General features: G+C 52.5%; 1 protein-coding gene across 1 annotated transcript in view; it reads right to left on the bottom strand.

Moving 5' to 3' along the window:
• LOC119091455 (sodium bicarbonate transporter-like protein 11) overlaps positions 1-26,036 on the bottom strand; it is a 43,077-nt gene that overhangs the window by 5,111 nt on the left and 11,930 nt on the right. The window contains exons 4-10 of the mRNA XM_037214253.1: positions 12,151-12,348; positions 11,579-11,653; positions 11,016-11,151; positions 4,434-4,547; positions 3,109-3,315; positions 2,448-2,637; positions 380-486 (exon numbers count right to left, since the gene is read on the bottom strand). Coding sequence (XP_037070148.1) covers positions 380-486; positions 2,448-2,637; positions 3,109-3,315; positions 4,434-4,547; positions 11,016-11,151; positions 11,579-11,653; positions 12,151-12,348 — 1,027 coding nt within the window. The remainder of the gene's footprint in view (positions 1-379; positions 487-2,447; positions 2,638-3,108; positions 3,316-4,433; positions 4,548-11,015; positions 11,152-11,578; positions 11,654-12,150; positions 12,349-26,036) is intronic.

The raw sequence follows: 26,036 nt of genomic DNA, 5'->3' as shown, positions 1-26,036 counted from the left end.
CCTGTCGGGCTGCAAAAGGCAACTCGAGCCTGAACCACCATTGATCGCTGCGACAGCTGACAGCTTGTGATTGCCGTAGAGAAATCCATTCATTTTGAGTTCGTAAGCATGCGATGATTTGGTGATCTGTCTCAGACAGTGCCCAATGCACACCCTAATCGGCAAATAATTTGCACTATTAACGCGATATAAAGTCTCATTACTTCCTCTTCCTCCCGTAAAAGGAAGTTAAAAGTAAAAGGTTAGACAGAACTAAAGGAAGAAACGCTACCTTTTTCACTTTTTTCGCGGCATATAACGCGTTTGCTTCCAGTGCGATCGGATCATCACGCTTGCGTTTGTCTATCGCGCCTCGGGGGGAGGGGGTCAGGTAACTCACGATTGACATCGGCGAAGAGGAAGGAGCCGACGAAGCTCATCACGAGGACGGCGATGGGAAGAGAGTAATCGGCCAGCAGCTCCCGCTTGCTCGCCTCCAGATACGGCCTGCAACAGTGTAACACAACGGCTTAGCGGCAGCGATCCGATATTTTCAAACAGCCTGGTAAAAGCATGGTACCAGCACCAGCATTGGCGCACGGGTACGCGTCCTCGGGCTGACAAAGTTCGTTCGATGCCGGCGCTGATATTGGTCTCCAACGTTTCAATGCAGGCCAGCACCGCTGGGTACCGGAAAAGTACTACTGTTTCTGCAGTATGTTACCAGAATATTGTAGCTCCATTTCGAAACAGCCACAATTAGCTATGCAGCGCGGTCGAGGTAAGACATGCGATCCAGGTAGGATTGGTTCAGAATCGCAGCCGAATCCGCCCCTTGACACCGCAGCATTACAAAAGGGAGGGGAGCTCGCTCGAGTCAGGGGCCCTAATAGAGCATCGCTCATATCATCTAGAAAATGCATGCATGTCCCGAAAACATCACGTGCAAATTAAGCCATCTTTCAACTCGTTTGTCAACGAGAACAACCCGATCCCTGAACTCGTAGGACCATGGTCTACGCCACCGGCAGGGCGGGGTGGAAAGTTACCTACCCTGTCCTGAAAAGATAGCGTGAGCAAGTGCATCTACTGCTTATCCCGAAATCGAAAGAGTATCCTTGAAAACCTTGCCTTGAAGAACCTTGAACGTCGAAGGCCTGATATACACGGTAAGGAGAAATGATGCGGTCAGAAGGACCGGCTAAAACTGACAAAGGAATGTCGTGATGATCGAGAGCAGGCTTCAGCTGTGGAAGGATCGGGCATTGTTGGGAGTGATTGTGCTGCAAAAGTTTCCGGATGCGGTCCGAGGCCCAGCAAGGAAAGCAACGTATTGACGTGATGATCGGGGAAGGCCCCAGTTGTGGAAGGATCGGATAGTGTCCAGAGTGACTGTGCTGCAGTAGGCCCCTATCGTGAATGATGGGAGACCCCGCTCTTGTGCGGACGTTAAGTGGTTGAGGGTTGTGACGCGCCAGAAGGCCCACACGAGGACCAAGTGTAAATCCCAAACTGGCACAGAGGATATCTTAGCCGTAAATATGCTGGTCTGTTCAAGACGCTCACAACGGACGCTGTTCTGGCTGAGAGTATGTCTCATTGATTTCCAGAGGAAGGATCTGACATGAATGAGACCACATCCCAACAAGCAAACAATATTGTATGGCGAAAAGCTAGCATTTGATGAGAGCTCCTTGTCGTGACGAAAAGAAGACTCCGACCCTTCATTATATAGCACTTGTATGGTTCAGGTGCGCAGTGCGGCAAGAGAACCTCGTCATTACTGATATCGCCATGACACCAGAAGGTCCGCTTTGAACTAAGAGGAGTCCCTGTCATAACTGGAAGCAGACCTCACTTCCCACGACTGTCATGACTGAAAGGTGCTCTTTGTTCTGATCGAGCGGAGGCAACAGCAGAAAAGCCATCAGTAATGCAGACGTGTTAGACGGCTCTATAGTTTGTTTGCTGTTATAGATGCTCGTGTTGTGCTGAATTCTTGCGTTTGTTTATGTAAGTACATGCTTCTGTTTTCAGATCTACCTACGGAAAGGTTGGCTCGCCTGTGCTCAAGGGAAATGGCGTGCACGATCGACCTGCCGCGTTATAAAACAGTTACAGGTGTGATCAAGACAGTAACGATTGGAATCTTTATACGTTTAGGTTAAGGATGCTCTTTTTAGGTGGAGGCTCAATATGAGTACTGGCCTGCCCATGCTACAGGTAGTTCGTGACGTCACATCTGCACAGGATATACCAAGATTCGCTCTGTCACCGTTTTTTTGCCTCCATACATGGGTGACACAGTCGTTGCACATAATTAAGATGAGCACTAATGGAACACGTCATGTATGCAATCCGGAACAAGCCATCAACGTTCATCGGGATTTAATAAAAATCTCCTTAGGATTATAATAAAAAGGCAGAAACGGGCACAAGAATGGAACAGCGATACTTGATGTACTCACGTTTTGTTGAAATTGTACAGTGACACCCCCACCCAGAGTGTTCCCAGCATGAGCAGCAGGAACAGCAGGCTCTTCTCCCTCTGACAGTCCAGCACCACCGCCATTGTGTCGTTGGCGGTACCGTTTGACGTCACGTTGTGGTCCGGGATGGCGCCGGTGCACGCCGGAGACCAGTAATTCTTCCGAAAATCTAAAGACCACGTGAACATTTCAGATGCCGCACCCGTTTCCTGTTAAGGCGGCCAGTATTCGCGCTGCTCACGGCATCCGCCGGGCACTAGCCTGTTCACGCCCTGATAAATTTCTGAAGAGTAAATGAGCTTGTTGCCTCTTAAACTATTTCTTTTTGGTTGGTTTCTTGCTGGCAACTTCGACGCTGCACCATTAATTCAACTCAGCTGGCTGGGAGCGGTGCTCCTAACAGCATCTAGCGGATTTTAATTTGCTTACATGGAAGAAATCCATTAAGTATCTAGGCGTGCTGGTCGCCCAACACTTCAAACTACGTTGGCTTTTTCCTTTGATATTCATCACCCTATAAATGCCACTTCATATAACTCTTAGTCCAAGCAGCTGTTAAACAGCCGCTATCGAGCAGAGAGGCACCCGTCGCACGTCCCGACAGTGACGTACCGACCAGCACGTCCCGACAGTGACGTACCGACCAGCACGTCTCGAGAGGCGTCCACGCAGAAGGCGATGGAGATGAAGATGGCGAAAATTTCCTCCGTTGAGCGGGTGGACCATCGCATGAGCCGGGATACGTCGAGCACGCTGTACAGCACGATGAAGAACGAGCTCCACAGCCCGACAGCGCAGTACATGGAGAAGAAGTCGATCGAGAAGTCAGTGCATATCGTGTTGATGACTGAAACAAAATTATCGGAGGTGAGGACTGGGTGGTTCATGACGCTACGTCTTTGTTCTGGGCAGCTCGATACTTTGAGTCAAACTGTGATGTGTTTGAAACTTAGCGCAGCTTCTTCAAGATCTTTCAAACCATGTTACGCTCACTTCACGCATCGCAACCACGACAGCACATCAGGGTCACCTTCGGCAATGGATGCCCATGACAATGAGCGTCAGCTGTGATCCGACGCCGTGGACGATTTTGCTTTGCATGCTAGAATTTCTCGTCAGCTGCCGGTCACTGACACAAGCGATTTAGCACTGGCGTAAAACGAGACGGTTCACGCAGTGCTTAATCATCAGTCAAACATAGTACGCCACGCAGGTGATCGGCCACGTAACGCGTGTGACTGCAGGCAGCTGAGTGGCGCTGGTGAGTGTCTGCTTGAAGAGTGCTCTCTTCCGACGGCTGAGTGTTGGGCACTCAGTTCAGACCAGCGGCGCATTCCTCCACGCAAGCACCAACAGGCACAACACCCCTACCCCCCCCCCCCCCCCTACCGCAGCGCGGACCGCCCGAGCGCCCCGAAGTCGGCCGACATATCGATCGCAGCCTGAATTTCAACTCCGCGGCATAATCTTCTGGGAAGAATGGTTAACACAAATCTGGCGTTCATCAATCGCGAGGCTGGGCCGTCCGGCCGGCGCCCCCGCCGCCGATAGCAGGCGCCACGGCTGAGGCGGTCCACTCGCGCCTCTGACTGGCCATGTCCCGCTCACAAGAGGCAAGTGCCTCCTTTCCAGATGCTTCTTTTTTGAAGCGCGTTGCCCCGTTGTAGCGATGGCCGCTATTGTGCTGCCCAGAAATTACAGGCCTAAGATTGTATCCGTTCCGAGAACTTGAAAACGTTTCACGTCTGTTCCGCGCCCGGCTCTTGACAACAACCGCGAATCTGCACCGCACGTCCGCACCATCGATCCGCTTGGGAACCGTGACCCTTCACGGCCGCGTCACAGAACTGGCCGACGCTTGCCGCTGTTCCACACAGCCTCTCGCTGTCGGTGTTCACCGGCGCCACTGACAAGGTCACCCGGTCCGCTCCCACCGCCCGGCCACGCCTCTCTAGAGTCACTCACTCTTGATGTAGATGGCGAGTGGCGCGGTGGTGAGCAGCACCATCAGCGGCTGGCCGCCGAACACGTAGAAGAAGAGGCCGCCCAGCGTCTGGCCGATGATGACCTTCTTCACGTCTGTGGACGCGCGGCAACCATGGGCACGGGAGCGATGCTTGGAGGGGGAGGGGAAGGGGAGGGCGCGCAGCGTTCTCATGTTCAACGTCACAGACAGCCTGGACGTCAGCGCCCCACTGAACGCAGCCTGTCCGACCTGAAAGCTGGGGCAGGGACGCAGCTAGAACTGGGCCACATCCATTGCCCCCTGTCCGAAGGTGCCGACGCCGCCGCTGGACAGCTGCACGTACGTCAGCCGAGCCGGGCATTGTGCGCGGCGGATGGAGCGCGACCGCCCCGGGTGCGGGTTGAGTTGTGACGACACGGAACAGCTCCGCGCCGCGGGAAAGCCGTTCAAAAGCACGGCGAAGTGCGCGAGCCGCAGGAGCGTCTCTCTGGGCGAACACACGATGGTCATTCCGAACAGACGCCTGGAGACGCTGACAGCCGGCTGCCACCCCACAAGCAGCCGAAGGTTCCGGGCACGGCCACGCCATGCAACCTGACGTGCCTCACGCTGCCGCACCCGCCCGAAGCTCTGACGGCTCATGACGACGTCAGGAAGGCGAACCCGGTGCCAGCCTACGCCGTGGAAAAACGAGAGAGAGAGAGAGAGAGAGAGAGAGAGTAAGCACTACGCCGGAGTAAAACAGGAGGGTTTTGATGCGAATACCGGCTGTCTTCTAGTGCTGCCTTGTACCAGTTCTACCTTCCAAGGTGGGAAAGCTGTATGGTGCTTCACCGTTCTTGTTTGGATGCCGACGGGTCATAACGATGCCAGTGCGACGGCCCCACGAGGAGGGTAAATTGAAAACCGTATACAAACTATACCGCGATTGCAAAGAACACGGAGTTTAAGCCAGATTCATCAGATAATAAGCCTCCCTGGCGGACTGCTCTGCCTGCCGTCATAGTGCTTAGGCGAATAATTCAAAGCTTCGGGTCGTGCATTTCTGACCCCACCGAGTCTTGCATCACGTTGATCCGACCCATTGATGCGGCGCAAGACCTGCTGCTTTGGCTTGACGTAAATGGTTTGACGTAAATGGTGCCAGTAAGTCGCCTTGTGTGCGATGGGCGGGTGAGACAATGCCATACGGGAGAGTTCTCGGTTGTTGTCACGCACATAGCGACAAGAAAGGCACACTCATGGAGCCAGACACCTTCGGCAACCGACGTGGATGGGTTGCATCGATACCCTGGAAACTAACTTTTATGATAATTCGAAAGGCTGAAGTCTTGTGACTTATCATTCGCACGCTTATCACCAATTTAACGCTACTTTGAAGATGACTGGCTATGGGTCTGGTGAGGCTTAGGAATTTTAATTGGTGACATCGATGAATTTGCAATCCGTTAAGGTTAGGGAAATTGTGACACAAGCATCGCAAAACATTCAATATTTTGGATGGAGGTCTCTCAAAATAAGCATTTCCTCGCACCTCCATCGTTTTCGTGGTCAGATGATTGTGGGTCTATGCCCAGCGCCTTATATGGGAGATCAGTTTTGAAGAGAGAGCATTGACCGACTCCCGGGTACTTGCTGACGAGCTCAGGCGTCGGACCCTTCTGGGATCCGTAATTGTCGCCGGTGTCTGCGCGCGTACACAGTGTTGTTGCTTTCACGCCTGCATCGCCTCCGACTGCTGAGAACTGGCACAGATCCTTAAAAGGGTCTCAAAGGGGGCAGTTCGTGGTTGGCACATGAAAGAACGGATCGTCTGCACACATTGATCCACGCTTTTGCCAATGATGACTGTCAGCTTTTTCCTCCGTCAGGATCTGTTTGTCTCTGTCGCTGCGACATCGGGTCGTAGAAATCTGTAACAAGCTTCAACACGTGCGTGCTGAAGGTTTATGAGTTCACTCTGTTCACCGCTTGCACGATTTGAAAATGATCCATTTTCACGTGAATCAAATGAGGAGAGTAAAAGCCTGGTGATATTGCCATATCGTATAAAACGCTCGCTGGACAAAAAGGCTTGCACACAAATGCATCCCGATTTCTATAGCAAAAGTTCAAAACATTGCGCCCCTTCCTGTTGAAAACTGCATGAACATTCGATCAGTGGTGGCAAAAACTGTGATTTCTAAAAATGGGACGAGCTCCGCCCATCCCATCATCCTGGCTCGTCAGGCTGGTCATCTGCCCATTGTTTAACTGAGTCTCGCTCGGCCTGTCGTGTCGCTTGTAACAAGCAACATTTACACGGTTATATAACAGCTGTATAATAACATAATAACACGTGAATTGTACCACATAATATAATACACACATACACATGGGGAGATCGATACGCACCTCTATATATATATATATATATATATATATATATATATATATATATATATATATATATATATGTGTGTGTGTGTGTGTGTGTGTGTGTGTGTGTGTGTGTGTGTGTGTGTGTGTGTGTGTGTGTGTGTGTGTGTGTGCATACCTTACCTTACTTTACCTCACCTTTCCCTTCCTAAACTATACCTTTCTGGAACCCCGAACCACACTCGGCATGCATATATGCACGGTATTAATTTGACCTGAGAGGCACGGCAGCTGTGCCCTGCTTTTACTCACACGGGAACTACTGATTAAATCGAGATGGCACTGCCGCGTGCCGTAAAAACGCGTGATTGCCACTACGTCTCGGAGCACCTCGGAAATTCTGGCGCTTTCACGGAAACGTGCGGGCGATGTCGATGTGGTGCGAGGGACTTAACCCGGATTTGCTAAAATAGCCCAGTTCTGACAGTTATTCGCTTCATTCTCGGGCCCTTTTTGCGGGGTGAGAACGTGCCCTGCATTGCGAAGCAGATCGTTACGGGATCTGGGTGAGTCCAGACACTTATAGACCTAACTTATCATTTCGCGTCTAGCAAGTGCTGCTCACAACCGCGAGGTGTGAGAAAGGACAGGTCAGTAGAACACGTAGCCAAACTGCACGCACTGGAGCGAAGTTCGTGAGAACAAAAGCATTCATATTCCAGACAAAGGGTCATGTCGGCCATGGAAGTGCTGTCCGGATCCGTTTGGTCCAGTCCCGATAAAAAGCTGGGGCGGCCACACGACCGAGAAATATCGACCTATAAGAAAGCAATTCAATGGCATCAAACCGCACACGCAAGTATCCGCAGCGGGATGGGCTATGGGGATAGAGAGTGCAGCCCGTAACTTCGGTAACGCGTGATGTCAAGCATAGGCCGTTGCCAAAAAGACAGCCGTCCGTCTCCAAAGGGGTTCCGCCGGCACTGTCCTGACCAACGTCCATGTGCCGCTGCAGAATTCCTCTTGAAAACCGCGGCGTGTGTGGTGACTAATCGTAATTAGGTCAGGTCCATTTGTATTCTGGACGGCTGTGCCACGCGCGCCGAGCCAGCGATCGTCGAGGAGCGCACAAGCGGCGGTTAACAGCGAGCAGTGACAGGGGCAGCGTGGTTACCGACTGCCTGAGAGCCGGACCAGCAGCTGCCAGTGGGCAGTGACAGGGGCAGTGTGGCTACCGACTGGCTGGGAGCCGGACCAGCAGCTGCCAGTGGGGAGTGATTGGGACAGCACGGTTGCCGACGGCAGGGAGCCGGACCAGCAACTGCTAGCGAGCAGTGCCAGGGGCAGCTTGGTTACCATTTGGCTGCAAGCGGGACCAGCAGCTGCCAGTGGGCAGTGACTGGGGCAGCGTGGTTACCGACTGGCTCGGAGCCGGACCAGCAGCTGCCAGTGGGCAGTGACTGGGGCAGCTTGGTTACCGACTGGCTGGGAGCAGGACTAGCATCTACCAGCGAGCAGTAACTGGGACAGCTTGGTTACCGACTGGCTGGGAACAGGACTAGCAACTGCTAGCGAGCAGTGAGTGGCGAGCAGTGATCACCTGCTTGTCAGCAGTGCGTCGGAACCGGTGATTTTTAATAAGTGGCGAGGACGAGAAGACGCCAGAATTACCAATCAGCACTGGGTACGTACCCGGGGTGACCAAACAACAGCGAACAGCGTCCCGCGACAGCCAGCTGTTGTTGCCATGGCGGCTTTACGACGCATTCAGCTGCTGAGGCTATGGGACGTGGCCTGCCTCTCAGCCAGACAGAGAGGGCGGTGCCGCTGGGAATAGGACCACGAACCTCTGGTTCTCCGACGCTCAGCCTAACCCCTGTGCTGCCAATAGCCCCGTGCGACAACCATCCAGACGTGAGCAGGGCTGTGTCAGTCGCAGACAGAAATGACCAGTGATCACCAGTCAACACTGGCAGGAACCAGTGATTGACTGAAACAGTGAGTGGAAGCCAGTGATTGGCTGTCGGCGGCTGGCAAGGATCAGCGATTACCAACCAGCAGAGAGAAGGCACCAAGAACACCTGTCAACAGGGAGTAGACACCGCTCGTTATCAAACCAAGTGAGAAAAAAACTAGTCATTACCAGTCAGCAGTGAACAAGGGCCAAACAATACCACTCAAAGTGAGCATGAAGCAGTGGTCACCTGTCAGCAGCGATTGGGAACCAGCGAGAACCAATCGACAGTGCGTGGGAACCAGTGATAACCATTCAGATCACACAAAAATCGGCAACCGCTAGTGAACGATGAGTAGATACCCGTGACAACCAGTCAACAGTTAGCAGAAACCAGTGACTGTCAGTCACAAGTGAGCAGACACCAATGATCACCAGATGGTACAGCTGGAGCTCAGCGCTCGCACCACAGCTCAGCCGCTGTCGAGCGGCGGCGCCTATTGGTTCTCCCCATCTGAGCGGTATTGCCGGCTGGTGCCTGATCGCAATGGTGATGGCGATGACACCGATTTTGCCGAGCTGTCAACTCAACTGTTAACTGTCAACTGTCGACCGGGCTGTCAACTCGCACCGGCGCGATGGTGGAGCGAGCCGAGCACCGGCGGGGCCACGGCTCGTGTCGGCCCGGTGCGGACGCGGGCCAGGGCAGGGCACTCCTGAGGTCCTCGGCTCGGACACGGCCCGGACGGGACACTCTTACGGCCCGGGCCAGGCACTCCTGCGGCCCAGGCTAGGCACTCCTGCAGTCCCGGCAGGACACTCATTACGGCCCGGGCCAGGCACTCCTGCGGCCTAGGCTGGGCACTCCTGCAGTCCCAGTGGGACACTCTTACGGTCCGGGCTAGGCACTCCTGTGCGTCGGGAAAGTCACACCTTAAGGTCTGGACCGAACACCCTCTGTAATTAAAAGATGACACTCCTGCAGCCCGAGAAGGACGCTCCTGGACCCAGAACTGGAAACTCCCGTAGTCTGAGCAGGACACTTTCGCGTCCCGGGCAGGAAACTCCTGCAGCCCGGACGGCACACTCCTGCGCTCCTTGACAGGGCACTCCTGTAGCACGAGTAGGACGCTCCTGCACCCAGGACAAGACACCCCCGTGGTCCGCGCAGACATTCCTGCGGCCTGGACGGGACACTCCTACGGCCCGGACGGGACACTCCTGCGGCCCGGACGGGACACTCTCGCGGCCCGGACGGGACACTCCTGCGGCCCGGGTAGGTCACTCCTGCGGCCCGGACGGGACACTCCTGCGGCCCGGGTAGAACACTCCTGCAGCCCTGGTGGGACCCCCTGTCGCTCGACAGGACACTCTTGCGGTCCAGAATCGATGCCCCTCCATCCCGGACTTTCGCATCAATCTAGACATGCATCGCAAACCTCCGCATCCCAGACTCCGGCCGCCCAAGCCGATCAGCTTCTGCAGCCCGAGCAAAGCGATGCTGCGACCCGGACTGGATACTCCTGAAGCCCTAGCAGGCCTTATATGTGTGAGCAGAACTTTGCTGCACCCGAGATAGGACACCCCTGCGGCTTGGACTGACAATTCATACAGCCGGACTGGGTACTCCAGCAGCCTGGACTGAGAACTCCTACTGTCTGGACTTGACGCTCCCGTAGCGAGGACTGCACACTCCTGCAACTTGGACCGGACACTCGTGCAGCAAGTGCTGGACATTGCCGAAGCCAGATGGGACGCCGTCGGATTCCAGACCAATGCCCAAACCGAGCAGACCGCTCTTGCATCTCACAGTCCTCGTGATCTCCACCTTAGCACGAACAGGTCGACTGCGAATCTCCTCAGCTACTGCGTCCGTAAGACCATGGTCTGCGAACCAAAACCATGCACCGCAACACTGCATTGTAGTAGACAGGCGACTCATTGCGACAATTGATTAGCGAGCCGCAGCCCTCCCAAAACAAGCCAATACAGTGCGTCCAAATTAAAACACGTTATGAAGATCCATTCAGAAACAAACCAAAAATAAAAACAAAACAGGGCGAAACATGCGAATGTACAACCACGGTCACATGACATGACAAGACATGAGCCGGACATTACATGACATCAGCCGCACATGACATGGTACCGGAGCCCCAAACATGTGTCAATTCTAGTTGTCGCACACTCACAATGGCATTAGTGAACAACAAGGTATGGACACAGGCTGAGCAAGACAGGCAATCATGAACACTTGGTAGGTTCTCACCTATTTTGCCGTCTGTGTTATGATCATTAAGAATGCCAAAAGCTATGGCAGGGAGGATGCAGGCGAAGTATAAGAAGAAAGTGGTAGATATCGTCTTTTGTAGAGTCTTATTGCCAACAAAGCCATCCACGAAATCCTGTTAAAACAGACCGGCATCAATCCACCATACAAAACCAAGCACAGCTAGAGCAGTGAGTGGGTTGCCAATCTAGCGCTATCAAGATGAACATAGCGATGACAAGGATGCCAAAGTATAAATTGCAAGATTGAAACGTGCAAGGACCATGTTAAAATGTGGCTTAAGCATTATTCACAGTAAACCACAAGATCCACGACCCCACCCTCGCCCACTTTTCCCCTAAATAGCCGCGTAAAACATTCTAGCTAAGTAGTAGATAGCCATTTAGCTATATTTCACAGCAGAAATAAAGCAAGCAACGCGGCTCCCGACACGTCACCGCCCGCCCCATCCCATGCAAGAGGGTTCTGACCTGCTGCGAAGCCTAGAGTGGCCAGGCACAGAGCGCGAGCCTCGAGAGAGCGACACTCGTGACGCGGCGTACCTGAACGTAGCAGGCTGACCGGCGGCGCAGGTCGTCCTTCAGACCGCGTCCGATCGAACACAGCTTCTCCCTCTCCTGGCGGCAGAGCTGCACTCACATTTGCGTTTTCGCGCCGAGGGCGAACTCGCGGCCGGGTTCGGCGGGGCGCAGGCCCCAGCAACTTTGGCGAGCATTGGGTACTTGTAAGTCTGAACCGTGTCGAACAACACCAGAAACGGGCAGACTCCGGTAACCTCAAACGGGCTCGACATGTACTTTCGACACAGCACGCTGACAAGCCAGTATCGATCACAGCACAGCTGGTGCTGTTCACAGCGGTCCGGTCCGGCAGACGGCGCGCCGTTGTTCCCATTCGTCTTTAGACTGTCGAGGCCTTGGTGTTTCCGTGCCTCGAGGCCGAACATTGCGAGTGTCGCCGTTTGAGCGCCCCAACGCCGTAGATACCAGCCACTGAGCCTGTCTATCCGCGCAAGTCAGATGTCCAAATCCGTCCCCGCCAAACAGCAAGTCTAATTCAGCCTTAACAACACGTTGCGTACATGTGCTCATCGCACAGCCGGGGCAGGACTCGCCTGGGCCGGCTGCTGCGTCCCGCCGTCAGCTGGCATAGCGATCACCATGCCCTCGGACAGCATCATCTGGCTCTGCTTGACCACCAGCTGCAGGAACTCGTGCTCGGCGTGCGCCTCCAGCAGCCGCTGCCGCACGTCCAGGTCGGCGATGATGGTGGCGAAGGTCCGCGCCGTCTCCAGCGCGTTTTTGGTGCCTTTCTGGGAATATGTGTGGACGGTTAAAGGCGATTCGGTTTGCGTCTTCGGCGGGTACAGTTTCGCTAGCAGGAATCCACTAGCTGTCAGCATTTTAACAAAAGAAACGTTTAACGTTGCCAACCGTGTTGCCAATGTGCAGCTACCATGGACATAACGTTAAGGGAAACACAGCCCATGAAATGCAACCGTTTTAGTTGAGCCCAGTTTACTGCTTTGGAGTAAATCATGGCGTATTTCTACCTGGATTGAAGCATCAATGCACGAACGCATGGGCAAAACTATTATATTTTTCATTCCCGTTCTCGCGTGGTTTTCTCATGTAATCCGATGAAACAAATATGTCGTTTGTGCGAAGATCGCTCGTGACCCGGTTAATGAGCTCATTGCATAACTAAAGGCTCTGGGCCCTGGTTAAGTTCATGCCATTTGTTGGCGTCAATCTGACTCTATTATGATCCGGATTCCGCCAGCAGTGCATCAAATGTTAACAGAAAGGTGATAGTTGGCTAATGATGACTGGGTGCAGAGAAAAAAAAACAGCGAATCGCCCGTGTTGGGACGGTCGGTGGGTTTTAAAAGCTCTCACGAACCCGCTAAAATACGAACGCTGAGTAGTACCGATTAGACCAGTACAAATCAGCAAACGAGGCAACATCACACGTCGCCACCCATTCTGACAGGTACGCCTCGTACAGAACGAGGCCAGGCGAGCGAGCTGTGACCTGCACCAGCCCCCTCCCCACGGCAGCCAGCGTCAAAACGCAGGCCGAGGACTATCTCGCGGCCTCAGCTGACGTCCGACACATAACCTCGGACCCAACTGTCGCCATCAAGAGGAGTGAGCCCATCGCCCAGCCGACGGTGATCCTCGGCAACCAGAGCCCATCCGGCTGCCCTCCCCCTCCCGCGAGCTGGTCGGAGGCCGGCGCTGCCACGGGGGCAGGCAGACTGTCCACGAGATAGAGGGTGCCGGTGGTAGGCGGGCCACCGGTAGCCAGCTGGAGCCAGCCGGCTTGCGCCCTCGCGTGCGCGCGAGACCGCGGCGCCACACTCTGGCCGCCCGCTCCTCCGGATATGGAGGCAGCTGGCACTCAACATTTGCTCGCTCCGCGTGGTGATGCGACGAGACCGACGTCACCACGCTGGCGCCGCAGGACCCAGCGCGACAGCGCTCACGCTAGGGGAGCCCAGGAGGCTGCGGCCGCAGACGACAGGCCGTCGACGCTGGCCCACGGCCGCCCGAGGTGACAGCTGCAGACGGGGCGCGAGGGCAGCGTCCGTCTGCCCCGTGAAGACCTCGCCGACCGCGGCGGCGTGCGGTCGGTGCGCCTCGGGGCGGCGCCGTGTCGACGAAGCGGCCGCTCGTTCGCGCCGGCTGACGGCGCCGACGGCATCGCTGGGCTTGTCGCGGCGCCGCGGCGCCGGACGGTGAGAATGAGATTTGGTCGGCTCGACATGCGCTCCATGTCAGCCGGATGCGGTGACATGGATCAACTGTGACGGTGGTCCCCACCGCGAATGGACTGGCAGCCAGCCCCTGGCCAGAGCCAGCGACGAGGCAGTCAGCCGCGCGGAAACGCAGCCGGTCACAAGCGCGCGCGACAGTTGAGCGCCCGTGACCTGACTCCAAATTGGCGACGAGGGGCCGCCCACGAGGGCGACGGTCGATTCGATGAATGTTGCAGTGAAACAAGAGCACGCTGCACTGTTAACCCAGATCAACTGCGCATTTCGAGTCCGCCTCTGCCAATATCAAACATCTCATTCTGCTGGCGGCATTAGACACGGCGAGTTTTGTCGAGCGTCGTGACGCCGTCGGGAAACTCAGCACATATCCAGAGCCAGACGCACGTGTCTCAGCGGTTCCGATCCGCCTCGTCCTGTATTCAGCAGCAATGATAAACGACACCATATCCATGCGACATCCAGCCGAGATTGGGTGCATCCATCATGGCCGACAAAATGGATTAGAATGAGCCGGACGGGTCGGCCTCGCCACCCGCCGCCGGCTGACGCCACGCACCGCCGGACTGGCCCAGCGCGGCAGGTCCTGACACACGCCGCTGAAGTGTCAGGTGGTCCGGGCACATACCGACGAAGTATCAGGAGGTCCGGGCACACGCTGGTTAAGTGCCGGGTGGTCCGGACACACGCCGAAAGTGTCAGATCGTCCGGACACTCACCGGCTAGGATTCAGAAGGTCCGGACACCCGCCGATGAAGTGCCATACGGCCCCCGGCACCCGCCGATGAAATGTGAGCTGGTCCTTAACACCCACCGACGATGTGTCAGGCTATCCACGGCACAAGCTGATGAAATGTCGAAGGGTCTCTGAAACCCACTAACGATGCGTCGGACGGTCCACAACATGCGCTGATAATGGCAGGATTCAGGCATGGATATCCGGATCCAGGCATGGATATCCGGATTCAGGCATGGATATCCGGATCCAGGCATGGGTACCCAGATCCCGGCATGGATGCCTTCAGCGGCGTGTCCGACTGTCCACGCAGCCACTAGCTCGCACCGTTAAAGGGGTTCGCGTCACGCTGACCTCTAGGTTCCGCTGACTTCTTCAGCCGACAAGCCAGCTCCTCGCTCGCTCGGTGGCGCGCCCGGCGGCCGCCAAAGCATGTGCGTGAGGACTGCTGACTGGAGGCTGACCCGGACTGTTGACCCCGGCCCCCGGGGACGTCGACCCGGGCTCGGTCGGGGCCCACGTCTGGTGTCGGGGGATGTGACAACGATCTGATCGTCTGGTACGCGGTTGGTGTGAATTTCCAGCCCAGGATGGAAACTAAAAGAAGAGTGGTCCTTCCGCTCTTCAGCCGCCGTACCTCGTCGGCGCATTCTGCTCTGTTAAGCCCGTTCAATCAGATTCTGGTTCGCTGCTTAGCAGGCGTGGCCCTATCGACATTCCAGCCGTGTATCGGTTTAGCTCATGCGCCTGAATGCATGAATGCACATACCTACTGTGTTGTTCCAACTCCTGAGGGAATTGCACACTCGTAGTGGACAGATGCTGGGCAGACTAGAGGAGGGCGGGGACCGACATAACATGGGCCACAGAGAACGCCTGTCACAGATTGGGAGCCTGTGGTCACTTGACGCATTTCCATCCGTCATCACTTTTTACTCCGGGCGACAGACAACGTAGTCTTTTGCGTGAGCAATTCTCGCATCGAGGGTCGGGCTGTTGAGAACGAACGTCCTGAGAGGCTTCCAGAGAACGCCACACGGCTGTGCTCCGGCAGCCAGCATGCCACGCTGAGAACACCTACCAAAATCACGCGATTCGATGTTGACATGAAGCAGCAGAGATCGTGGATGCCGAGTTCAAATTCGCCATGCGGCATTAACGGAGTACTGAACCAGTTACTAGTGAAACTCCTTACAGACAGCGGGAGTAAATGAGCGCACTGTCTCTAACAACCCCAGCCAAGCTATAATGTCATGGCGACGAGCTCATTCACCCGGCCACATTTCACTGATGTCAGCTTGCTTACCTCGCTGTCTGATGCGGCCAGATTTCACTGATGTCAGCTTGCTTACCTCGCTGTCTGATATGGCCAGATTTCAGATTCACGACCCATGGCAAATCATGCTATTTTCTCAGGCTCTATCATTAGCCCATTGAGGCCCACACCGGTCAGTCTGTACATTCGTTAGGATAAGCCTTCGCGCCACCCGGGCGTCGATTCCAGCGGTAATGACACCCGAGGGGCCCATACACCGCACAAACCCCACTCATCACGAGCATGGGAGCTGTTCACTCACCACTTGATGAATTCTTTCAGCTAGTGGGATTTAGCGAAAAGTGGCTGTAGAAATACATGCAATGAAGTAAAGTTGTGAACTCTGAGGCTTATGAAACCCCGCATGACACCCACGGCTGATATGCATACCGATCACTGTATGCAAATTTCGTGACTTCCGGGCCGCAACAATTTCCGAAGCATGCTGTTCTGCTCTGTAACAAAGCCCGTATTTGCCTTAAAATCGCTTCTGATGAGACTAAAAATCAAGACTACTTGAATGTCCTAGGGAATCCAGCCAGCTATCTTAATATATATTCATTTAATATATTGGTCCACCCGGCTTCTACATTCCTCCACGGAATCTGCAGCATGGAAATCACCGAAATCCCCCCTCGTCATTCTCTCTGCATAGCGGGCGGCCACTGGCATCCAACAGCGCACAGACAGCTCGCGAGAGAGAGAGAGAGAGAGAGAGGAGAGGAGAGGATGAGAGACGAGAGAGAGGGAGAGAGGAGAGGAGAAGAAGAGAGGAGGAGGGGGGGGGGGGAGATGGAGAGAGAGGAGCGACGGATGAGAGGAGAGAGAGAGAGAGAAGGAGAGACGAGATGGAGAGCGAGAGAGAGGAGAGAGAGGAGAGAGAGAGAAGAGAAGGAGAGAGAGAGAGAGAGAGAAGAGTGTCCCATACTGACCCTCACGCATCTGCCGTGCCCTGGTAAGTACGCTCAAGCGCCCGCCTGCATCGGCCGAGGCGCCGGAGCCTGGCCGGAGCACGAGCCGACCGGTAACCCAGTCCCCACACTTCTCAGCCGTGATCGATAGTCTCAATTGGAGCGGCGCGGGCGGCGGCCGCCGCAAGCGGGGGTCCCGGGCGGGCACGGCGGCGGCTCGCCTTCGGCACCGCTCCGCCCCCGCGGCGAATCGAGCCAGGTCCTCGTGCGGGCCCTAGCGACGCCCGCTGCGTCTGACCGGACGTTGTGACGTGGTTTTCGGCGGCGACGGTGGTGGTGGTTCAGCACCGGGATTTCAGCGTTGGTCTCCGGTGTGAGGCGGCCTCATTCCTGGTTGTCGGGAACAGAAAACCCCAGTGAACGCTCCGTTGACTGTGGAATTACATCTGCTTATGATGTTGTTTCTGCAGGGAGCGATTCGATGAGGAAAAGTATGTCACGAATTAAAATGTAAAAACAGTCAGCGTTGCCTCAGTTAAGCAAAGCTTAGATTAAGTTTTCAAAGCAATTTTAAACTACAAATTTACGTGGATTTACTACCAATTCGTAATATGCCATGACAAAAAGTAACTGTGGCTTGAGTGGTCGTTTCCATCTTATTATGCGATATAAGGGGAGTCATGATTCTATGATGATGTCAAAGGGGATGATATATTTGTGAATGGGAAAGGTATCATATTCGTGCTTAACTGAAGGTGGTGACATGGGTGTTGATTTCCCACAATGTGTTGGAGTGAGCATGGTCTTGGAAGTCGCCAAAAGGGGACAGGTACAAAAATCTTCCCGGATTCAGTCAATTTATTTGTTTTGTTTTTTTGGCTATCCACCATAGCATACATAAATCATACTCACTACATATATGTTAGCTGATATGCGCAGCCAAGTCAATGACTTAAGGAAGCCTGACAGTTTGCATCAGCCTTGCATAAGCGTACTTATTCTGTTAAGATGAAGAGGTGCAGCTGCACCTCTCTTGCGTGCTAAAAGGTAAAAGATGCGCACAGTTTACCATTCCGTGCTCTTAGGAAATTTGATGTTTGTACTTATGTATTCACAACAAACATGCTCACGATATATCTGGCATTGCATTCCGTTTTCATGAAGCTTCTCGAGACGCTGAAAATTTATCGATAAGACAAATGTATTTCGATTCATTTAAACCAAGACATAGGAACTCATATGCGCATAGGAGCGGATTCTCAACCTTTCCCCCAAAACGCCTAAGAACATGCCCTCCTATTGAGAATACCTTTCTCCTCTCACTTCATAAATCACGCATTGCGAGCCAGCTATGCTTCTGGGAGACACTGTTCCAAGCTGTGTTGCCATTGAAGGGCGAGTGTCCCTAACCCGCTTCAGTTCGAATGCATAACAAATGAAACGACCATGATGTTCATGTGACGCGCGCCGCAGGTCGATTGTAAAAGCCTTGCTGGTTGAGCTGGCTCCTCAGCGACCGTGTTCGTCTAGGTAGATTGACCTCGTTACAGAAATGAGAAGTGGAAGAATAACATAACGGCGCTTTGACCGCGCGACCTCTCAAGCGGTGGAACAAAGCCCTGATGCCCGGCGTTGCAGTCCCCGTAGTCCGCGCGGCGTTGGTCCCCTTGTTGGTAGTCGGTCAGCTCGGCTTGCTTGCTGATAGCAGCCGGTGGCCGGTGACTGGACGAAAACGGTAACGTTTCTGAACGAAAGGACCCTTGAACGCTTTATTATGCCAATTCTTGCGTTTGGAAGATGGCCCGGGTGCATGTTGCGCCAGCACAGTTTATTTATTTATAATGGAAACAATTAGAATTGACAGCGACGCAAACGGGTGTCAGAATCTGGTGTTGGAGCCAGACAAACAAATATAAGATGTCACTTTTCTTGATGCTTGCACGCTTTATCTCTTCGGCGGACATCCCAAAACTTTGCACGTGATATTTACAACCGGCCATCGGTGTTCTTGCCACTAAGATCGCGAGCACGCAGGCTCAAAGCTTTTTTATGTAATTTGTTTCACAGGTAGCTCCTGAACAAGGGCGTATGCAGGGGTGTCACTTTCCAAAATTGGTTGGGGGGGGGGAGGGCTGAGAAAATCGGGTTGACCTAACCTTCCCTCTAATCCTGTTTTCTTCCCGGTTTTTAGTCACTTTGATTCGTGTTCCTGATGTCAAAATTGAAATGATGAACACAAAAATTGTGTCGGTTCCAAACTTATTTTGATCACCAGGAGAGACTTCCATTTTCGATGTGCCAGTGATAACGACGATATATGAAGATGATGATATGGGACGATATAGATGCATTTAGGACCTACTGTATTAGCAGTTAAGACACTAGTTGCATTGCATTGGCCCTGTGCTCCCTTGTTTCCTCACATCTGTTGGATGCATGGTTCAAAAGAGCATTAAAATGACTTTTAGCCCGTTCACACAACAGAGTGTTTCACTTTTGTATGAGGTTTTGGACCAAAATGGTCATTTTGAAGATCGCCCGGACCAGTTTAAAGCCTTTGCCTCTTGACGTCTGAAACCCTTCATTTTCTGAGCTTTATGTCTGCAAAATCATTTAGACTATTTTGCGCAGTCTATTTCAGGGTCATTCCGGCATGCACGGCACGAATGCAACGTCATTCAAATCCAGCCACCCCTTTAGCCTTGCAGCGTTCAATGCCGAGAAGAATATTGTTCCCAATTCAATCAAATCTGGCGTCCGTATGCACGATTTCCAACTCTAGTAAATTCAATTAACCCTCGTTTAATATTGAGCAAGCTATGCAAGTTTCAAACACGATCGGTTATTTGGCTGTTTGGATTAGGGCCCGTTCGAGCAGAAATGATCATTTCAGGATTATAGAATGAAGGAGAATGGATAACGATGGGGCAGGAGTGCATGCACGTGGGGGGCTAACCACCGAGCTTAAGGCCGCGCAGGGACCCCAAGAAATGTGCGCTGGCCGCCCGGTCGGGGTCCCCATTTCCAGGGGCCTCCCGGCCCACTCGTGGCTGGCGCATACAACCTGCCCCGGACTAAGCGGGGGCGTTGCGAAGATTGAGGATAAAGCGACAAAAGGAATAAGAGGATCGAATGTTCTGTCATAAATTACGTCCCGCGCCACATAATGCAAGAAGTTAGACATAGTTGGTAGTCATTGCGGAAATGAGACTAGTAATCGAATAACTGAGAAATAAAAGCTATGAGTCAAACGCTAAAGCTAAACTACACTGACATAGTTCCATACTCAGAAGCCAGATTTCGTTAATCGGCGCAGGGTCAATGTTACATGGCTTCAGACTTTGTTGGACGCGTACGGCTTTGAACGTGAAGAGAGTAAGTGGATGTGCGCGACTATCCAAGGCTGCTACAGATACCCCCGGCTCGTAGCCACAGGGCGGGCTGCAGGCTGCAGCGCAGCGTTCGCGTTAGGCATATTCGACACAGCTAGTGCTGTTCTGGCGGTCATTGTCGGACGGCTGTTGCTATCGGTTTAGTCATCTGGTGTCGATCGTCAAGTTTTCGTAATTGCTCCATCGATGGCTCACTTCGAATTGGAAGCCGGCACATTTCAAGGGTTCTTTGGGGCGTTGTCGGCTACAAATTTCTTCACGTTTTTGCTTGTCAAAATTTGGCCGGTTTGCTTTTTTCAAGTTCAGATGAGAAAACGAATCGTATCGCGGCAAAATAGCGCAACTTTCTGCAGTCCTTGGATCTAAAAAGCATCAACGAATAATTCCAAATCACTCAAACAATGGCACAAAGCTATATCAGAGTCGACAAGACATATAATCGTGTGCTTAAAGCATGCATTACTCAGTAACAAAAGAAAATGCTCAAGTGAACACGGTACGAGCGCGGAGCTGAACAGTGTGCCCAGCTCAGCCCGCTGCACCCAACTGAAAATGACATCGCGGTTTTCAATTTCTTTGTTCCTTTCACTTGCGAAATAATTGGTAGAAACCTTTTTTAGAAAGGATGTGACTCTAACATTTCATTTTCATACCACCGTGAACTCACCGTTGAGATGGAAGGGGGAGGCCAAGCAAGCATTGGGGGGGGGGGGGGGGCAGTGGCACACTCAACAGAATACAAATGAACATCCGTGGGTGGTCGCCTTGAAGTGTAGGAGTCGTGAAAACGATGGTCCCTCTGTGTACTTAGGCACTCTAAAACAGGCCTCAAGCCGCCAGGATTCTGAATCCTCACGCACCAGATATGCATAGGATATCCCGTGAAATGACGATAATGTCACCAATATTTGAAGCCCGAGTAGTTTACCCGATAAGCTTCGATTTCGGTCGATTTTGAGGTCATCCTATTCCCATGCTACGATCTCAGCATCAAAGTCTTTAAAAGGGATGTTCCACATTTAAAGATACTGAAGCCGGCAGAAGATACAATGAAATAAGATAACCTATAGACACTGGTATACTTTTAACAGAAAAGGGCTGTTATAGAACCCACACCCACACACATACCCACACACACACACACACACACACACACCACCACACCACACACACACCCACCACACCCACACACACCCACCCACACCACACACACACCACCACACACACACACACACACACACACACACCACACACACACCAACACCCACACACACACCACACACACACACACCACACACACACACACACACACAACACACACACACACACACACACACACACACACACACACACACACACACCACACAATATATATATATATATATATATATATATATATATATATATATATATATATATATATATATATATATATTTGCATGGCTAAGGGCGTCATGAACAATGCCCCTACACCCCTGTATTTAACTGATAAGAATGTTTATATGGTGGTTATAAAGTCGCTATCGCCCTTCCATTACTCAGTCCAGCATTTGGATAACAGCTTTCTACCCAATTCAATTTGACTGAATTTAACTGAATTGAATCAATCTTGATAAAAGGTAGCGAGCTCTCAAACGTAGTAAAATGAAGAGAGCATTATTAATGGCAAAAACTAGCCGCAAGAGCTAATGATAATGGATATTCCAGGCACCTGGTAGTACTGCTCGATATTTCATTTCAAATGTTCGTTCGCAAAAAAAGTGCAGAACAACAGGTCAAACTTTCGCAGTTTGGTGGTAGTTGTTTGTGATGAGAACCCCACCTTTCGTATGTGCCCAATTCCCTCCGTTTCCTTAAAAAACAACCAGAATGTAAGATTTGGCAAACCTTAAATCAGACTTCGGAAATAGCCGAGTTTTAGAACTAGAGCTCAGCTAGGTCACGTTCGACACGACCATTAACTTAAGCTCAAATGGTCTTTAATCTAAAAGCTTTCAAAAGCCTGACTTATGCGACAAAACGCAACTAGCGTATATTCTTTAACGAATAATTTCTATTTTTGTTGCAAGCCAGGCGTTTACTGGTTTGTGGTTACCAAACGCCTAAAATATGCCGATGGATGCATTGTTTGATACGATGCCGATAAAGTCATTGATAAAGGCAAGGTTCAAAGCATGCCGACAAGACATCTAGCTAGGCATTGCGTTAAACACCGTAGTAGTAGCACCATCGTTACATCAGATATGTGTAAAAGCTTAGATTGAACACGGAATCGTATCACCGGATTGTAACTACGCACGCTGCACTGACGGTGATAAATCATATGAAATTACTCGTAAAGCAGGAGCGCGGTTACTGGCTCAAAGTTGCCGATGCAGGAACGATTTTTCAAATATATCTATGACTATGCAACGCCGCAGGAGCAATGATGCCTTTCCAGAAGTAAGTGATATGCTAGTCGCGTGTCCGCTTCCCGCACACTTCGCAATAGTTTTCTCCTGTAAGCGGAACTGAACGGTTTCCGGCATTCACGGTATTTCCCTCACGGGACATGATACTCAGCAGCCGGACTGGCTCCGATGAGCACAGTTATCCACGGAAGTATCACGATCACTGAATATGTAATTATAAAAATGTCCCCGACGAGGTGCTACTGCAGATGCAGCCATTATTTCAACCTCTTTTGGAGAGCATCCTCTGTAACCATCACCGGCGCATCACTACTGCTAGATATCCTTCAACAGCCATTCCAGCACGTTTCGGTAGAGCTCTGTACAGAGTACAGCACAGCACAAAGTACACACACAGTATACAGGTACAAGGCATACCACCCCCGATGGATTGATGGATTCTGTCCTCTCCACCGGTGCCTCAGCCGATGGGCGGGATGCTCTCCCTCAGACACCAGCAGTGCCTGCACGGCTGGGCCGAATCCTCTCCAGGAATATACCAATGCCCAGCAAAGGCTCCACGTCCAAACTGCTGTGCACAGAACTGCTGCCGACACGGCTTTCACGTCGCGAGTCCTGCAGTCAAAACGTCTCGCGACATAACTCCGCTGCGACAAAACTGCTGCAGGCCGGGCTTCCGCACGGCAATACATTTACTGAGAAGGACTCCTACGAACAAACATCAGGCATTAGCACTGTTGTGCGACTGGAAACGTTAGGCAGACAAAAGCGCGATCTTACTGTCACGTATTTCTAACGAATGTTTAATTTCACAACGTTTTGCTCGCTTTTAAAAATAACGTCATCAGTAATCTATATAAATCCCGTCTAGGTCGTTGAGCTGAGATGAACCAAAATTTCTAGAGCACCCTGGAAAACTGAAGTATGCTAAAGCACCGAAAGCAGGGACGTAATTAAAAACATAAATTGCGGACGTTGAAGAGAGGAAATGGTTTAATCTATCCACGAAAATGCGCCCCAGAGCGGGCCTCTCCTAATTGGACTACCTTTTTCTCAGTGGAAGCTCCCCGAAATGAATATGCATTTTCAGTCCAGACTGCAAGCAACAGAATGACGAAGGGAACTGAGATCACCTACTTACAATAGCTATGCACGCGATGTTCGTTAAGTTGTATCTTTTCGATCATGGACCTTGCCCACAGAATCGAAACCTTCAAATCAGAAAAGAAAGCTTTTTACAATACCTTACATTGCACAAGCGCTGTACCATCTTAGAATAACATCAAAAGGATACCCTATACCGTTCAGATCTCTTGCAAAAGTGTCATGTGGCAAAACAAGACCTGCTTACCCCATCAGGGTGAGGGTTAATTTGCTTCATTATTTCACGAGGCTGACTGGCAAGGATGAGCTTTACTTATTTCGACTAGTAAATTGCATGCATGTCTTGTTGTTTTTACCCCGAACGCACCACACCAGGTTTGAAAACAAATCAGTTAGTTCTTCACGCGCGTCAACAACCCCCCCCCCTTCATACAGGGATTGTACGCGTATATTAGCAGGAGGGCTTGCGAGCCGAGGACCCACCACGCAACATAGCGCAGGCCGTCAGCGCCTGGCGTCGTGCTGACAGCGGACAAGCGGCGCGACACCTTGTCTGGCTCGGATCAGGGAAGGAGCTCTGACTGACCGAGCTTCGTCCGCTCCTCGACTTACGCGGGGTGAGTCTCCCAGTCCAACGAGGCTGGGAGGCAGTCAAGGGCGTCAGTAGGCTTAGACATGCCGGCGGGAGGTAGTGGACAATGGACAGGCAGCGGCAATGGCAGGCTTTCCCCGGCCGGAGCGTCGCACGTGGCCAGGCCGTGATCGGCGCGATGCAAACACCGCGGTCGCCTCGCACCAGCCGGTTCATGGCCGATCGCTCGCACGCCACTCGGGGGTTCCAGCGACTCCCTCGAGATAGGGACAGGGACGCCGGGACGCGGCCGGCAGCCGGGAGAGAGGAGCTTGCCCGCATTTTGTTGTTGTTGGTTAAAATGTTCTATACAAAGGATCATATTATTTTCCTGGCGAAAAGTGGTCGTCACAAAATGTGATTTACACTTTACACATCAGGTGAAAGAAAATGCGCGTAGTTTGCCGTTGCCGTCTCTGCACTCTGCATTATGTCCTGGATCAACATGGAGCAAAAAAGGCAAACTGTTCAAATTTGTCTTCTTCAACCATCCCACCCTGACTACGCCACACTGCAAGGGACACTTTCCAAGCCGCGTTACCCGGAAGAGAAAAAAAAACTAAGTTATTCATGCTCACGGACGGAGATGTAGCGGCCAGAACCAAGGACCATCCCAGCTGTGTCAATACCGTCTCGGGCTCGAAAGTGCCCGACATTGCCTCACGTGACTGCACCAGTGAGCTTTAATCCTCGGCTCGTTACCTCGGACAATACCTTGACATTTCAAGGTCAGACGCCCCCATCAACCTGAAATACTCGATCCCATCTCTTACACCACGCAAGCTCACCAGATACTAAATTTGCATGATCAAGAAGAAAGGTTGAAGCGGTGCACCTGCTTGAAGGAGAAGAGCGCTGCTTTTAGCATCTCCATCGACCACCAGCGGCTTTCCAACAATGCACATTTGCATGGCATGTTTGACCGGCCAGGCCGCTCCTACTCTGGCCAGGCGCCACCGGCAAACATGTTCGCAACTCCTCTGCACTGTCGGAGATAACTCTTTGGTGGGCGCTCTTCAGTTGGATGTTGTCGGACTCGTCTTCTTTCAGGACCAACATGGAAATTCCATGAAGGTCACGGCAGGTCAACGATGCGGTGCTCAATCGGTTTTGAGAGGGAGGAGCTAAGTTTTGTCAGTTTTGTCAGGAGGAGCTAATCCGGAAGTGCGTCGGGACTTGACACCGCCAGTGTTCGCAGCTGGATAGCACGCCTCCCCCTCCTCATACGGTTTGAGTGGCTTTGCGATGACATTAGGACAAGTTCTGTGGCCTAGCTGCCTCCAAGAAGACGCCGATTCCCTGACCTGCGCGCTCCTGGACTTACATCCACAACGGTTTTCCTCTAGAATATCTGAAAGACCAAGTCTATCAGGAGTCGCCCCCAAGTCACAAGACCTGGAGCTGGAAATCCGAGCGGGGTGCAAGAAAATCCGGCTGAACATATGTGCTAAGCCCCGGCACGATCTTCGTGAAGAACAGCTGAACATATGTGCCAAGTTCTGGCACGATCTTCGTGAGGAACAGCTGAACATATGTGCCAAGTCCCGGCACGATCTTCATGAAGAACAGCTGAACACGTCTGCCAAGTCTCGGCGCAATCTTCGTGAGGAACAGCTGAACATATGTGCCAAGTTCCGGCGCGATCTTCGCGGGGAACAGTGATACTACGCGGGCACGCCATGTCCAGCTGACCCGCCTCGGTCTGTTGCCTGATGGTCGACCAC

The sequence above is a fragment of the Pollicipes pollicipes genome, unplaced genomic scaffold (assembly GCF_011947565.3).
Source record: "Pollicipes pollicipes isolate AB1234 unplaced genomic scaffold, Ppol_2.1 Scaffold_3447;HRSCAF=4054_pilon_pilon_pilon, whole genome shotgun sequence".
Classification (NCBI taxonomy): Eukaryota; Metazoa; Arthropoda; class Thecostraca; order Pollicipedomorpha; family Pollicipedidae; genus Pollicipes; species Pollicipes pollicipes.
The sequence above is the reverse complement of the archived record's forward strand: the minus strand, read 5'-3'. Positions and strand labels throughout refer to the sequence as shown.